Source organism: Antechinus flavipes, chromosome 2 (genome assembly GCF_016432865.1).
Source record: "Antechinus flavipes isolate AdamAnt ecotype Samford, QLD, Australia chromosome 2, AdamAnt_v2, whole genome shotgun sequence".
In the NCBI taxonomy this organism is placed as follows: domain Eukaryota; kingdom Metazoa; phylum Chordata; class Mammalia; order Dasyuromorphia; family Dasyuridae; genus Antechinus; species Antechinus flavipes.
The window spans coordinates 278224442-278242408 of record NC_067399.1 but is presented as its reverse complement, the minus strand read 5'-3'; the positions used below and the strand labels follow the sequence as shown (position 1 = coordinate 278242408).

Sequence of the window (17967 nt, the reverse complement as noted above, 5' to 3'; positions counted from 1 at the left end):
TATTAACAAGAACTTTGACTTAAGTATCAGTTCTTCAGTCTCTCGGGACAAGAAAGTCACCCCAGACACCAATAAAATCCTTCTTCAATGGACCTCATTCCAGGACACCATACCCATAGGTGACAAAGAGGGGTAAGAAAAGTCTGGATATAAAAACCATAAGAAACATTGACAAAAGCAATCTCTCATGATGAGCAGGATGCTCTCAGGAAAATAAACACACACACACACACACACACACATACACACACACACACACACACACACACATACACACACCCCTGGAAAGTCCTCCATGCACTCAAGCAATGTGAAATATACTGTATATCTAATAACCGCAATGTTCAAAGTTATAACTTTGCCATTTTCAGTAGTACAATCATCCACTGCTACTCTGAAGGACATTATGATGAAAAATCCTTTCCATACTCAGAGAAGAAACTGATTATGTCTGAATACAGATTGAAGCATTCTCTTTTTAATTTGATTTTTCTTGAGGGTTTTAATTTTCAGTAGGGTGGGAGATTATGTTTTCTATTTTTATGGAAATGTTCTGATAACTTCACATGTGGTTTCTTAATGTGGGTGGAGATAAGGAAGAGAAAAAATTTAAAAACAAATGCAAATTTTTAAAAAAAATTTAAGTAGGGAAAACATTAAATAAAAAAATTTGTAAAAGATCATCAAAAAATAATCTTTCTCTCCTGTAAGCAGAGAACAGTCCTGTGGCCTATGTCCCCAAAAATTGTGACCTAAGGATAGGAATTTGTGGGGGGAGGGGGTTTCTCCTTAACTTTTTCTTCCCAGTACCTAAAATAGTTCCAGGCATATAAAAAGAACTTAAAAGATATTTAATTGAATCAAAGAATACAGAGACATTATAAACAGAATTTATTGCCTTCATTCTAAAATCCAGACTCCTGCTCTCACAACTTCCCCAAAAAAATCAATTAAAAATAGTTCAGAGCTTCATATATAAGCTAGAGACTGCACACCTTGGTTTAGTCCAACCATATTAGAGATTGGGACCAGGGAATCAAGTCTTGAGGTGCCAAAGAATCTTGGCTCAGATAAAAGGGAGAATGATACCTCAAGACTTCAAACTCTGCCTAATGGCCCTCAAAACTCCCAGAAAATCAATTAAGCAGTTGGAAGCCATGCTCAGTCTCTCTCTCTCTCTCTCTCTCTCTCTCTTTCCAGTTCTTCAGTTCAAGCAAAATGTAGCACTGGATGGACCTGCACAAGAGGAGGAGCAAGAAGGAAGACCAAAGGGGTAAGAGGATGGGGAATAATGGAAGAGAAGAGAACCTCTTAAGTGTGACATTTATCCTTTACTGACTATTGCTCAAATTGGAGAAACTGCAAAATTAAGTGGAATTGATTTTTAATCAGTGAAGTGCTTAAGAGAGTTGTTTGGGTGGTTCAAAATGAGAACTAAGGGAGATTCAAATTCATTTGATAAGGGGAACCAAAGCCACTGACTAAAGTCTTCTAGGCCAGAAACAGAAAGTTTCTTTAAAGTGTCTTCTTATAAATCAAAGGGTTTTTTTTGTCTTTTTCTTCTTAATATCTATATTTTCACAGATGCTTTGTCTTAAAGTCAATTTAGGGGGCAACTGCCCCTAAATTTCCCCACATTTAGCCTTAGCTGAGGAAATTAGTGGATTCCTCAATTTGAGAATTAAATAAAGCAAAACACTTGAGAGTGGTGGATGAACTCTTTTGGTGACTGTCTGGGGCACTTTTGTTGACTGTCTGGGGCACTTTTGTTTTAGTAGGGCCAGGACAATTCTCTGGAAATGAAATAAGCTGTAGTTTATCTTTTTCAAACCAAGTTTCATTCTTTGGGCCTACTTGGCTCAGCTCTTCTCTCTAGACTTCTCCCTAGCTGCTGGCAATCTGATGGGTCTTAGCAATTAAAAAGTCATGATTAAAGAACTATTTCACATTTACATTCCAAGGGAAAAAACTTGGTCTGGATGCAGATTCAGTATTTTCACTTTTAAAAAAAGTTAGTAGAAACCTTAAGGAGGACTGAGGTACCTTTCCTATTTCCCTTTCCTCATTAAACTGAAAAAGTGTTTGTGAAATACCCCTTCACTGACAACACTGCTTTGGACAGAAATGAATGATCTTCCCCCATCAGTCTCTAGGTCCCTGGGCACCATCTACAGATTCCAGGGAGACATGTGTATTAGACCAGAGATGATCCACTGAAGGATCTTTTTTCTCCCTATCCTCCTTTTTCTTAGAGAAATGGGACAAGTGTCACTTGTGTTAAGATTCCAGATTCCCAGCCTTGCCCAACTAAAACACACCAGGAAGGGGAGTTTCCCAAACCTGAGTGTCAAACTCTGCTCTACTCAGGTGAACTTTGCACAGTGTACGTAAACAGATGACCACTTCTACAAATTCCCCTTAAGTTCTCCCTCTTTGTATTTTTATTGTAAATTACTTCCAGGATCAAGCTCTCCTGTTAAAATGTGTAGTTTTTATTTACTCTTAATGATTCAAAATAAATCACTTCAACAAAAAAGTCCATCTCCTCCAAAGCACTCTGGTCAGCGAGGCCCTAAGCGGAGAGGAGTCAGGGCAGAGGGCAAAAACTCCTATCAGTATTAGGGATTCTGGTCGTCAGGGTCACATTTAAGCATGACTTTTAACCCTTCTCCCCTACTGGATGTTTCAAAGGCCTCCAGAGCCTTTTCCAGAGGAAACCTGTGGGTGACTAAGGGCTTGACATTCACCAACTTGGATGCAAGCATCGCGATCGCCATGGGCCACCTGGAGAAAAACACACACGCCAATTAGACACACCCTGCAAGTACAGCATAGTCCAGGCCTCAAACACAATCAAACAATCACCAGTCTACCCGTCTGCCCTCATGGAAAGTAAGTGACAGCGGGGATTCAAAAGAAGGTCCCGTACCTTGTCTACCCTACTCCCGAGTTGCCTGTTCTCTTGCCTCGAACTACTGCTCACTTGTCCTGAAATGGACCATCTCAGGGTGGCAGGTAAGGCTGGAGACCAACAAGTTGTAGAAGTCGCATTCCAGCATCAATGGACAGGTGCTGACTCCAACAACTTAGCATTTTCTAAAGCTATTATTTTCCCACCTATCCACCCATCCTCTCCAGGCTGGGGTGGGAAGAGACAAGCAGATGCAGGAAACTGCTAAATAAGCATTTATTAAGCACCTACTAATGTGCCAAGTATTGTGCTAAGTTCTGCTGGGTTCCAATCCTGATTCCTGAGTGATTTCAAGTAAGTCCCTTCCCATCTCTGGAGTCTTCATTTCCAGATATGTAAAAGAAGGAATCTGACTTATTAAGTCCTTTCCTTCCCTAAACTGATGATTGAAAGATCTTAATGACCTCTGAGCTCCATTGAGCTCTAATCCTACAAGCCTACCAGGAAGCAGTGGCTAGTTATGAAGACAAAAGACTGCTCAGCAGCACCAGGGTGAGAGGAAGCTGTGGCTGAGATAAAATGGTCAGCAGCCCCACCTCCCCTAGAGCTTCTACCCCCTAAAAATGACAGAATACCAGGTCGCATGAATAGAGCTGACCAGTATAAAACTGGGAAGCACCTGCAAAGTCATCTAGCCCAATTTCTTCATGTTACAGATGAAGAAACTGAGGCTCGGGGAGTTTGAGAAGTCACTTGGGCAGGCAGAGTTCTTTGACTCCAGCCAGAGTCTGTATTCTGAGAGCTCACACTCTCTCCTCCCCTCCTCTCCTTCCTCCTTCCTCCCCTCCTCCAACAACATGAGATAGATAAAACGAGTATTTATTATCCCTAGGATGCAGATAAGAAAATGGAGTCAAAAGGCCCTCTTGACTTGTCCACAGTCACACACAGTAACTAGCATTTACGTTATGTTTTAAGGTTTGCAAAGCTTTTACAAGATATTCTCATTTTATATATATTTTACTATATATATATAAAAATTATATATTTTATATATAAATATATTTTATATATTTTTATATATATACCTACCTACATATAGACATATACACACCTACATACATATTTACATGCATGTGTGTCTATATACACACACATATATATGAGTCTATGTGACAACCTAAGTATTATGTTTTTCTTATGGTAATGTAAAATCCTAATCTAATAATATTATAATGTGAAAACAATCATTTTTCCAGAGGAGGACTTGTCCAGGGTCACACAGCTAGGAATTATCTGAGGCAGGATTTGAATGCAGGTCTTTCTAACTCTCTCTTGTTTACGTCACTACCCACGTGCCCAGTAAATGGTAGATCTGAACTTCATATCCTAAAAAGACTTCAGACCCAGGAGTATACTTTCCTATTGAATCCAATTGCTTCTCTCAAGAGCAGACACCTTTAGACTGTTCCTCACAAGCAACACTTGATTTCTCCTATTTTCACACAATGTTGTAGTGTGTCCCCACCTCTGCTTCAAAGAAATCCTTGTTTCCTTCAAGACTCAATTCAAACTCCCCTTGAATGAAACCTTTCCAGACCCCTACAGCTGCTAGTGCCAGACTGTAAGCTCCCTGAGGGCCAGGATCATGTCATTTTGGTCTCCAAGGCAAGCACAATGGCTGGCACATATTGGAATTTTTATTAAAGTGTTTCCTAATTGATTCTCTTTGGTTCTCTAATAAATGATCAGGAAAGTGATTGGGGTTGAGGACTTATCTATCTCAGTCTTCTGGCCTATGTTCCTTGTCCAACAGTCAGGCGAGAACTTGTAGAAGGTGGAAAGGTTCTCCAGAGAACCACCTGGGTCTTCTCCTGATTCACTGGATCTTAGTTCAGAATATACTCAAGGAATACTCACGTATTACAGTATCGAAACACTCCTCTGATGTCCACTTCTCGCACAGCTGCATGGACCAGGGGGATAGAGACTATCTCCTTACCCAATCCTACTAGCACTACAGTCCCACCAGGACGAGTGGCCTAAAAGGAGATCAGGAAAAAAAAAGTCAGAAATCATCAATATAGACTTTTTTTTCTATTCCATGCTAAGTACTATGAGACCTCCAGTCAAAGGGATGCTTTCTGCTAAGATCAGATGATGCCCCACTATCTACTTAAATACAAACTAGGTAAATTGTATGTATAATTAGTGAAAACTCCAGAGAATAGGGAGTTTTCAAGATTAGATCAATGTAACAGTACAAAGATACTGGTGAATTTACCTACAATAAAGATATTGGACTACTATAGAATAATTACAGCTTGACTGACAAATAACTTTACAATTTGCAAGGAACTCTCCTCCGAATTACTCTGTGAGATGGCTATTGCAAAATATTATGATTTTTAATCATTATGTGCAATTCCAAAGATAGAAACTCCCTCCACTGCTCAAATCAGCAGCTCAGTTCAGTATTTGCTTTTAGATGACTTGGTCAAATAGCTAGTATGTGTTCAGAGGCAGAATTTGAACTTAGATTTTTTTTGTCTCCAATGCCTTCTCCCCTATTTACTACAACATGCTGCCTTTCATGCTGCAAACTTTATTATTTCCACTTTAGTTAAGAAGAAACTAAGCTTTCATACAACAAGCAAATTTCAGTGTTCAAAAGCTGATGCTTTGCTTACAAATATAGGGCTCTTTCCCCTATTCAAGGCTGTAAATCTAGAGATGTGGAAAGAATATCCTTTGCCACTATAGAGACCTGCATTAAGAATACCATCCCAAATGGCAAAAATCACATTTTACTGTATTGCTAAGAATGCTTTCCTATAAACAAGATTAATGACAATAGTGACCTCTAACAACCTTCCAAGGCTTTATTAACTCAATAATGACAGAATGGGGATTGGAGCATTCCCAGACTTCTCCAGACAATAGCCCAGGGTGTCCCCCACAAATCAAAACCTTATCATGCCAAGCTCCATGCAACTGACCAAATGCTTCAGGCTCTGCTTTATATTGACCTCACTAGTCTTGCTGTAATGACAAAATGAATCATGGGATTTGAGAATTAAAAGCAATCTCAAACATAATCTAGTTTAACCTGTACCCAAATAATATGGGATGAGAGAGAGTTTTAAAGAAGAATATACAAAAGAATATAGATTGCTATTGTTTTGTAGCCAGGTGTGGTAATACATACTTGCTAATGGGGAAAGCTAAGTATGGTTGATAGTTTGGGTTTGGGAGTTCTAAGACACAGGAAGATAAAAAGCAGATAAGGTATCTATCTACACAAATTCCCACATCAAGATGGTGAGTCACCAGGAAGAGAACCACCAAAATGTCTATGGAAGCAGACTGGCCCAGGTCAATAATACAAAGTTTACATGCTGATCAGTAATGGATAGCTTAGCACAGTTCCTGACACACAGTAGGCACTAAATAAATGTTTACTGATACTCCCACCCACCTGACCAAGATAGGGAGACTCAAACTCAAGGGGAAAAAAAGGTAGAAATTTGTAGCTATCAAAATTACTTTAATCTTTTGTACAATGTGATAAATGTGGAAATATGTTTACAAGAATTGCATACGTGGAAATATGTTTAGAAGAACTGTATACGTTTATTGGATTATGTGCTATCTAAGGGAGAGGGAAGGGGGGAAGAGAGAAAAATTCAGAATACAAGGTTTTGCAAGAGTGAAAAATAAAAAGTTATTGTTATAAAAAATAAAAATTGGAAGAAGGAACCCCCTAAATAAATAAACAAGCTGTTAATAGGCTGATGCTTTAAAATCTTTTGAATATAGTGATTCTGTATCACCAAACACATACTAAAAGCTTAAAAATCCCTGTTTAATTGAATTCAGGTCTAATCATACTTGTCATCATTGATTATGAACTACTCCTATACCCATGGGTTCTTTGGAATGAAAATGGCAATAGTTAACAGTTGACAATTTCCATACTATATTGCAACCATCTCAAATCAAATAATCCACATATAGGTTATCTGTCTCATGAAATTTCATCATACAATTTATAATCATAAAAATGCTCCAACATGTCTTCTCCTTGCATTCTTCACACTATCATTCAGAGAGTACTTGAGGAGCACAAATTAATTATCATATTGACTTAAAGCAAAACTTAATTAGGAAAGTAAATTGGCTCTTACTGCTAAAAAAGACAATCTTAACCACTACTCTTAGCCTAACTCAAGCCCCAACTTCTCTAGGAGGCTTTCCCTAACCTCCCCCAACTTCACCAATCCTTCTTGTCTTGTCTCCAAAATCACTATATCACACAGATGGAGACTAAATCACAAGCTGCTATATCCTTCTCTATTGTTTCAAGAACATAAACTTTATCTAGTTGTCTAAACTGGAAGTACTGTGAGGGTGAGGGTCATGTTTTCAAATTCTTCTGTGTCCTTTTCATCCCCATCCTTCCATGCCAAGCACTACCTGTGTGAACTCAGGAAGTCACTTAATTTCTTTATGATTCAATTCCCTCATCTTTAAAATGACAGGATTGGAGCAGATGGCCTTTGAGGTCCCTTTCAGAGCCTACAAGGTATTCAGGTGGCAAAGTGGGGAACTGGGTCTGGAGTCTAGAAGACCCAAATTCAAATCCAGCTTCAGATACTTTCTAGCTTCATGACCTTAGACAAGTCACTTCATTTCTGTCTACCTCAATTTCCTCAATTGAATAATGGGAATAATGATAGTACACCCAAAACTCAAGAGGCAGAGGTGAAGTGTCAGTATCTTAATACAAATGCATGAATCAATGATTGAATGAAGCATCTGTTAAATACTTGCTATGTGCAAAGCAATAGGCTAAGCATAGGAAAGATTAATTTTTTAAAAAGTCCTCATTCTTGAGGAGATCACTTTCTAATAAGGGAGGCAACACATATGGAAGGTTTAAACTGCAAGTTAAGAGGAAAAAAATTCTCATGGTCCTTAGAGGACATCAGCAAAGCAAACGTTAATACATCTTCTTTAATGTCCCAGACAGATCACATATACATATATGAATATCTAGATCTGGGAATCATCTTCATAAAGAACCAATGGGAGCTAAAGAGATCACCAATGAAGACAGTATAAACTAGAAAGAGAACAGAAAAGGACCCAGAACAGAATCTTGAGAAACAGGAACAAGGCTGCGACACGAAGAATCAGCAAAGAAGACTTCTTAGAAGGGTATGAGAACAAAGAGTGGTTTAGCAACTATAAAAGATTAACAAGAAATAAGACTGAGAAAAAGTCATTAGATTTGGCAAGTAGGAGGCAACTCAATTACTATATCTCCTAATATGTGTGGGAGGGGAAAAAAGGACCAAGATTTCTCATAATAGGCAGTCTAAAACACACAGAGAGAGAGAGAGAGAGAGAGAAAGAGAGAGAGCGCGCAATCTAAAAGGTAATTTGGGTAACTTTTAGAAAGGGCAATTTCAGCACAAGATAAGGCTGGAAGGCAGATCTAAGGATTTAAAAAAGAGAAGAGGGGAAGTGAATGTAGTGTGGAAAGTTTCCCCCCAAGAGTTTGTCCATGAAGAGAAAGACTAACACATGATGATAACCAGGTTCAAGTGACATCTTTTACAAAGAAGGTAATGTTTGGCTTGTTTGTAGGGAATAGAGAAAAAGTCATTAGATAGTGAAGTCTTGTTGAGAGAGACAGAGAGACAGAGAGAAAGAGAGAGACAGAGAGAGAGAGAGAAAGAGGCACAGAGGGACAGAGACAGAAGAGATGAGGTGACTATGAGGGCAACTGGATGGAGAAGTCAGGGAAGGAGATCGAGACAGCATGTCTGTCGAGGGCTCATCCTTGGCTAGGAGTAGGACCACTTCTTTTATGTGAGATTGAAATGAAGGAGGAAATGTTGCTCCAAGGGCTGGGATGGCCTTGGAATAAGAAGCTTGTCCGGGTCCAAACTTCAATGAGAAATTCCAAAAGAAAAAAATATCCTTATTTTCCCAGTCAATGCTTCCTCCTCCTGGCCCCTTCAAACAGGGAAGGGCAATACCAAACACGGACATCACCTTCCTTCTGTGGGTGTGGCTTTTTCCACCACTTCACCTCTGGCTGCACAGGTGGCCTCTCCCAGCTGAGCATTATCTAGTCACTGCCCGGTGGGGAAGTGGCCCTGAGGGCCCTGCCTCCACCTCACCCTGCCCCCAGCAGTGAGCCCGCCACAGCATTCTGCCTCGCCTGTCATGCATGCTGGCCTGGCCCTGACGGCACTGCCCTGCAAGGCCCCACCTATGATCCGGCCCCGGGACTGAGCCATCAGGCTGCTTAGACAGATACTGCTGCTTACTAGGTGGCTAGGAGGTGCAGTGGAGAGGGAAGGAAGCCCCTGATTCAAATGTAGCCTCAACTCCTCACTAGCTGTGTGACCTAGGCAAGTCACTTCACTGTTTGCCTCAGTTTTCCCATCTGTAAAATGAGAATAAAATAGAGCCTACTTCCCAGGGGGGCTGTGAAGATTAAATGAAATAAGAATTCTCAAGTGGTTAAAATTTCTCTCTGAACACGGTTTCAGTCACATAGTGAGCACTGCAGAAAATTTAAGGGTGACAATAATGACTGACAAACGACTGACAAGCCATTACCTAAGATAAGTGTGTCTGACAAATCAAGGGAGGGGCTGGTCCTCTTTAGGCTAGGTGAAGTTCTCTGCCAGTGCTAGCTTAAACCCCTACAACACCAGAAAAGGTGGCTGCCCTCCCTGCCCTGCTCACGTGGACAGCAGTTTCTTCCTGGGGACGTGAAGTTTCTCTAAAATAGCTCTGTGACTCAGAGACGGAAGGAGGAAGTGCTGGCTCCCAGAAGACAGACCAGAGTCCTGGGCTTCTCGAGGATGTCCATGAATGACAATGCCCATCACTGTCACTTGCCCCGACCTCTTCTTCACAGGACTTTCCTTATTCTTTCTCTTTCCACAGGTCCCTCCCCATGACCCAGCTGCTTTCCTTCTTTTCCACTTTCAGTACTTTTTCCTCTTTCTTTCGTCCTTTCCTCCTTCCTTACCTACTGTATCTTGTTGGGTGGTCATGGGTTAAACCTGGTGTTTTCCAGAAGTATTGCTAATTTCCTCTGGTGGCCCTCAAAATAAAGTAGTCTTTGGATTCTCTTCTATCTAAGTCCAGGAAGAAGTTTTGCAGCCAGCTATGATGTTTGAAGAAGTCTAATTTTATTATACACTGTGATTGCTGGGTGTGATCTCATACTGAACAGTCATGGAGAATAATCTCTTTGAATAAAATGAGAGAGGCAGGGATGGAAGGTGCTTTTCCGTCCCTGAGACAAGTCATGGTTTCCTTAGTGCCTCTGATATTCCCTTAGCACTCCAAAAAAGAGTTTTGTTCTATTGAATGATAGTAAAGTCCCATATTTCAAATATACTTTGTATGTTCTAGAGCATTATTACAGTTATTTTTGGTCCAGATAATGAAGCAGGAAACTCCCAATGTGGAAGCACTCTCTCCATTGCTGAGGACTAGCAACTCCTCCAGGATGTACAGTCTTAGAAAGCTGTCTATGGCACTGACAGGTTAAGTGGCTTGCTCCATCTAGCCAGTCTGTGTTAGAAAAAGAATCTTGTATTCACAATTATAAGAAAGAATGTTTCCGCAGAAAACTTGAAAAAAAATGTTTTACATCCAAGGATTCTGATAAAGCCCTCATTTCTAAAATTATATGTAGAGAACTGACTCAAATTTAATCTTTTTTTCCTTTTTGTTAGGCAGTTAAGATTAGTGACTTGCCCAGTATCACACAGCTAGGAAGTGTTAAATGTCTAGGGCCATCTTTGAACTCAGGTCCTCTTGACTCCAGAGCTGGTACTCTATCCACTGTACCATCTAGCTGCCCCTCAAATTTATAAGAATACAAGCCATTCTCCAATTGATAAATGGTCAAATTATATGAATAGACAATTTTCATATGAAAAAATTAAAGCCATTTCTAGTCATATAAAAAATGCTCTAAACCACTATTATTAGAGAAATGCAAATTAAGACAATTCTGAAGTACCACTAAACACTTCTCAGATTGACTAAGATGACAGAAAAAGATAAAGATAAATGTTGGAGGGGATGTGGGAAAACTAGGACATTTGTGCATTTGTGAACTGATCCAAACAGTATGGAGAACAATTTGGAACTATGTCCAAAGGGCTTCAAACTCTGCATATCCTTTGATTTAGCACTGTCTCTACTTAGTCTGTATCCCAAAGAGATCATAAAAAAGGGGCAAGGACCCACATGCGCAAAAATGTTTGCAGCAGCCCTTTTTGTAGTGGCAAGGAACTGGAAACTGAGTGGCTATCCATCAGTTGGGTAATGTCTGAATAAGTTATGGTATATGAATGTAATGGAATATTATTGTTTTATAAAAAACAATCAGCAGGATGATTTCAGAAAAGCCTAGAGAGACTTACATGAATTGATGCTGAGTGAAGTGAGTTGAACCAAGAGAATATTGTACACAGCAACAAGAAGATTATATGATGCTCAATTGTGATGGACATGAACATCCATAATTGTGATGAATGAGGTGATTCAGGCCAATTCCAATGGACTTGTGATGGAGAGAACCATCTGCATCCAGAGGACTATATGGGCTGAATGTGGATCATAACATAATTTTTTCATCTTTTTTGTTGTTTGCTTACTTTTTCTTCTTTCTCATTTTTTTCTTTTTTTTTTTTTGATCTGATTTTTCTTGTGTAGCATGATAAATGTGGAAATATGTTTAGAAGAACTACACATGTTTAGCCTATATTGGATTACTTGCTGTCTAAGGGAAGGGGATGGGAGGAAAGGAAGGAAAAAAAATTGGAACATAAGGTTTTGCAAAGGTAAATGTTGAAAACCATCTTTGTATGTATTTTGAAAATAAAAAGCTATTATTTTTTTTAAAAGAATGCTTCATAAAGAATGAGAATATAAATAAATTAAAGGAACATAGGATAGTTTATCTGTCAGACTTGTGGGGGAGGAAGAAATTTGTGACCAAAGATGAACTAGAGACCATTACTGATCACAAAATAGAAAATTTTGATTACATCAAATTAAAAAGCCTTTGTACAAACAAAACTAATGCAAACAAGATTAGAAGGGAAGCAACAAACATGGAAAATATCTTCACAGTTAAAGGTTCTGATAAAGGCCTCATTTCCAAAATATATAGAGAATTGACTCTAATTTATAAGAAATCAAGCCATTCTCCAATTGATAAATGGTCAAAGGATATAAACAGACAATTTTCAGATGATGAAATTGAAACTATTACCACTCATATGAAAAAGTGTTCCAAATCACTATTGATCAGAGAAATGCAAATTAAGACAACTCTGATATACCACTACACACCTGTCAGATTGGCTAAGATGGCAGGAAAAAAATAATGATGAATGTTGGAGGGGATGCGGGAAAACGGGGACACTGATGCATTGTTGGTGGAGTTGTGAACGAATCCAACCATTCTGGAGAGCAATCTGGAATTATGCCCAAAAAGTTATCAAACTGTGCATACCCTTTGATCCAGCAGTGTTTCTACTGGGCTTATACCCCAAAGAGATACTAAAGAAGGGAAAGGGACATGTATGTGCCAAAATGTTTGTGGCAGTCCTGTTTGTAGTGGTTGGAAACTGGAAAATGAATGGATGCCCATCAACTGGAGAATTGTTGAGTAAATTGTGGTATATGAATGTTATGGAATATTATTGTTCTGTAAGAAATGACCAGCAGGATGAATACAGAGAGGACTGGCGAGACTTACATGAACTGATGCTGAGTGAAATGAGCAGAACCAGGAGATCATTATATACCTCAACAACGATACTTATGAGGATGTATTCTGATTGGAAGAGGATTTCTTCAACAAAGAGAAGCTCTAACTCAGTTCCAACTGATCAATGATGGACAGAAGCAGCTACACACCCAAAGAAAGAACACTGGGAAATAAATGTAAACTGGTTGCATTTTTGTTTTTCTTCCCGGGTTTTTTCTACCTTCTGAATCCAATTCTTCCTGTGCAACAAAAGAGTTTGGTTCTGCGCACATATATTGTATCTAGGATATACTTATTGACATATTTAACATATATATAGGACTGCTTGCCATCTGGGGGAGAGGGTGGAGGGAGGGAGGGGAAAAATCAGAACAGAAGTGAGTGCAAGGAATAATGCTATAAAAAATTACCCTGGCATGGATTCTGTCAATAAAAAGTTATTAATAAATAAATAAATAATAAATTTAAAAAAAAAAAAAGAATGCTTCAGATTGCTAATAATAAGAGAAATACAAATCAAACACCCTTCATCTCACATCTCAATAATTGGCAAAATGGACCAAAAATGGCAACAGTTAATTTTGGAGAGGTTATGAAATAATAGGCACACTGCTACAATGTTGGGAGAGCTGTGAAATGGTAAGAAATTTGGAATTATGCCAATAAAATTATTAAAATGTCTGTCCTTTAAACTAAAGACTCCATAACTGAGCTTATAGCACAAGGAAGTTATTGATAAGAAGAAATTTCCCATACACACCAAAATATTTGTAGCAGCACTTTTTGTGATAACAAAGAATTAGAAACAAAGTAGATGCCCATTCAGAGAGGGAGGAATGACTAAGCAAAATGTGGTAAGTAAATATAATGAAATATTATTGCATTATAAGAAATAACGATTGTGATGAATACTAAGTAGCATGGAAAGCTCCATGAACAATGCATAGTGAAGGAAGAAGAACCAAGAAAACAGTATGAACAAGAAGTATAACAATGGAAATGTTAAGAACAATAGCACACCAAAAAATCAAAAGTAAATTAAGAAAATTATAAAGATCCAGTAGGACTCAAAGAAAGAGGTATGATTAGATACCCTCAAACCATCATTTCATGTGGATCCCCTACATGAAGAGCACAGATGCTCTACATTTTACACATTTTTAAATTTTTTCAATGGATCAATCCTGATCCATCATGATTTAATCATGATTATGTTTATTTTTATGTCTTTCAAAAAATTATTTGTTATATAGAATGGCTCTCTGTGAAGGTGAGGGAGGGAAAAAAATTGGAGAGAGCTATGATGATGTAAAAAAGAGAAGACAAAAATAATTTCATCTCATTTACTCTTCCTAACAAGTCTGTCATTTAAGCAGGACAGATATTACTATTCCTGTTTTACATGTAAATAAACTAAAATCCAGAGAAAGTAACTAATGACTTTTTGGGTCAACCAATGGCTTAATCCATAGTCCACTACAAGTCAGTGATAAATCTGGAAGCAGAAAGCAAATCTCCATACTCCTTGTTAGTGAATTTCCAATATACTATACTCCCTTCAAATCAGCCACATACATTGTGTCTTCATTGTTCATTTTCTGCTAAAATAAGACCCATTTATGATTCGCTAAGCAGGGTCAAACTCACATAGATGCTGGTCTGGATAGAAGATTCCACTCCAGTACACTCGATGGTGATATGTGGTTTGTTTCCAAAGAGATTTTCTATTTTACTGGCAATTTCCTTGGGGCTCTCTTTATCGAGCTGGAGGGTGAAAGTGGCCCCACATTCTTTGGCTCTTTCTAGTCGAGAGCTGTTCACATCTGAGATTAAACAAAAGTAATCTGATCAAACAATGAAACCAAAAAACAGAGGGAGATAAAGGAAGATAGGAGCAACCAAAGTCTTCCTTCTCAGAATCTGTGCAGCTTTCTTAAGTATATTTTAAATCCTGAATGATGTTTGTTTTCTGTGTCCCTGTCTCTTTCTCTCTTTCCTCCTTTCCCTTTCTAAACACACACACACACACACACACACACACACACACACACACACACAGCCCTTATCAATCTCAATCATTTATTAACAGAAGGACCAAAATATAAGAGTTTTTCAAAGGACTAAATTGACACATGCTTTTTTAATCTATAAGGCAAAAAAAATATAGTAGGATGAAAACCTTTCTTTCAAGAAACACACTGTAATTACTTGTATTTAAAATATATTTGTACAAATAGGAGAAAATATAAATAAATCACATCTAGTTCCTTTTTCCTCCCCTCCCCCAAGCTAAAAGGGGGGTGGGAGGATAAGAGAACTAGATGTACCAAAATTTTTTTAAATGTTTTTAAGTTAATAGCATAGTAATTCTTTCCCTTTCCACCTCCCCCCCAACCCAGTTAAGGGGCAAAGACTTAATATACTGTTCACAGTGGGCTAAGTTCCAAAAGAATTTAGCCATATCTAGTCCTTTTAATGTTAAGGATTTCACTGAGCTAAGTGCTAGGGATACCAAGGAAAGAACCTACATTCTAACAAGGTCGCTCTGACATTATTTGAAACAAAGCTTGATCACATCCAGTCATGGACTTCCTCTTAGAGCAAAGGTGGCAACATGGCCTGCCTGGATTTTCACCGAAAGGAAAACCCCCACCTTCAACAGCATTTATAAAAAGGGTTGATGCTGTGCCTTATCTGATCCTCTTCAAGAATCACAGTAAAGGGGGGAAAGCAATTTATATGTCCTGACCCATGCTGGTATTATAATCACTGTCCACAAGAGTGATAGCTTTCTTCCCATCAAATGTTTTAAGGAAAAAGAGACAGAAAAAAAGGTCTTACCAGTCACTATCACTTTAGATGCACCCATTGCTTTAGCAACCAGCAAACTGACCATTCCAATTGGTCCTAAACAAAAACAGAAAGATTTTGTTATAAATGGAATGCCTAATGGGTATGAAATGTGGACTTGATATGGGCAGATGGCTATATTTTGTGCCTCTATCTCTCATAAGAATCAGAGGATCAACAAAAAAGGGAAAAGGTCCCACATGTGCAAAAATATTTATAGTAGCTTATAGTGGTAAGGAACTGAAAATTGATTGAATACCCATCAGTTGCAGAATAGCTGAATAAGTTATGGTATATGAATGTTATAGAATTTTTTTGTTCTATAAGAAATGATGAGCAGGATGATTTCAGAAAGGCCTGGAGAGACTTATATGAACTAATGCTAAATGAAGTAAATAGAACTAAGAGAACATTACACACAGCAAAGATATTATGTGACAATCAGTTTTAGTGGATGTGTCTCTTCTTATGAGCCAATGAGGTGATTGAGGCTAATTCCAATAGATTTGTGATGGAGAGAGCCATCTACATCCAAAAAGCAGACTGGGGGTTCTAAGTTTGTATCAAAGCATAGTATTTTCACTTTTTTTTGGTGGTAGTGGTATTTGTTGACTTATTGTTTTTCTTTCTCATATTTTTTCCCCATTTGACCTGATTTTTTCTTGCATAGTATAACAAATATGGAAATATATTTAGAAGAATTGCAGAAGTTTTAACCTCTATCAGATTTGCTTGCTATCTAGGGGAAGAGGGAGGGGAAAAAAGAAAGAGAGAAAATTTTGGAACATAAGGTTTTGCAAAGTAAATATTGAAATTTTTCTTGGTATATATTTGCAAAAATAAAACACTATTATAATAAAATCACTAAAAAAGAATCAGGTTCATAGGTTTAAAGCTTTAAAAAGACCTAAGGCCATCTAATCCAATCTTCTCATCTAGAAGATAAGAAAATAGGCCTAGAGGTTAAGTGGCTTGACCAAGACCATAGAGACGTAATAGCAGCACCAAAGCTGCTGCTCTTTCTGCTGTTCCAAAACATACATTTCTAATCATTTTACTGAAGCTGTTTTGAGACGTTTCTAAAGATCAAAGAGACTTCAAGAGTGGATCAGATTAGTTCAGGAACTTCCCTGATTTTCTTGTAGTTTCTAGAGAGGTCTTTCAAAGTTCAGAATATGTTCCTTTTCTCTCCCCAAACCACCATTTAAGAACCTACATATTGTTGTTCTGATGTTTTTTTCAGTCCTATATGACTCTCTATGACCTCATTTTGAGTCTTCTTGGCAAAGGAATGATTTGCTATTTCCTTCTCTAGCTCATTTTACAGATGAGTAAACTGAGACTTGAGAAGTGACTTGCCCAGGATCCCACAGTTAAAAAGGGCCTGAGACAGACTTGAACTCAGGAATGTGAGTCTTCCTAACTCTAAGCATGGGACTCTACCCACTGCACTACCTAGCTGCCCACTCTAGAACCAATCAAATCTTCCCAAGTAGAAAACTAATGGAGCCACTGAGGGCCAAATCAATAAAATTTTAAATTATTATAACTGTCATTAATATTATTATCACTAAGTTACCTGAATATCCTGTTATGGTCTTACATGGCTAAAATTCTCAGCATGGCCATCATTCCTTAAGGTATTTTAAAATATAACTTAAAACAGGATAAAACAATATATACTGAGTAGTAACATATTAGTTAATTAACACATTACTAGGGATTACTTTATCTGATAATTATATTGACTTATTACCACCCACTTTTACTTAGCAGAGAGCAAAGTCCTGAGGAACTGGCCCATAGGACTGTTAAATTTTGATGGAAGGAAGCTGAATAGAGTTCATTTCAAAGTCAATAGGGCATATAAAAAGCTTGTTTCTGGGAAGCCAAGGGCAATATGCAAACACTAGGTATGTAGAAGAGCTGCTGAAAGGGGATAAAGGATGTAGGAAAGGGGAGGTGGAAGAACATTAGGGGCAAATTATACTTATACTTCACTACAACTCTCACAGGACCAGATCTCTTTAGGAACACTCCATTTTCCCTTCTCAGTGTGGTTTTTCCCCCAGCCCCACTCCCCAATGCCCAAGTTATGATTGTTTCTATTAAGAATCAAACCAGAATCAGTCACAGCTCGGAAATTGGGAGGGGAGGGTGTCCATACTTATAAGTTGGGGGTGAAGGAGGCATATAACAGAAATTGGGATCAAATCTATGACATACCAGCTCCACACACAAGAACCTCGCTTCCCAGAGTGACTCCACCTCTCCGACAGGCATGGATCCCCACAGAGAGCGGCTCGATAAGGGCCCCTTCCTCAAAGGTGACATTGTCAGGGAGTCTGTGGAACCACAAGACACAAACACTTAGGGCTCAAGAACA

The 17967-nt window shown here is 38.5% G+C and overlaps 1 protein-coding gene across 1 annotated transcript in view; it reads right to left on the bottom strand.

Moving 5' to 3' along the window:
* Positions 1-2471: 2471 nt before the first annotated feature.
* Positions 2472-17967, bottom strand: part of SORD (sorbitol dehydrogenase) — a 62703-nt gene continuing 47207 nt past the window's right edge. Inside the window, exons 5-9 of the mRNA XM_051977253.1 lie at positions 17808-17926; positions 15573-15638; positions 14379-14554; positions 4832-4953; positions 2472-2784 (exon numbers count right to left, since the gene is read on the bottom strand). Coding sequence (XP_051833213.1) covers positions 2619-2784; positions 4832-4953; positions 14379-14554; positions 15573-15638; positions 17808-17926 — 649 coding nt within the window. The 3' untranslated portion in view covers positions 2472-2618. The remainder of the gene's footprint in view (positions 2785-4831; positions 4954-14378; positions 14555-15572; positions 15639-17807; positions 17927-17967) is intronic.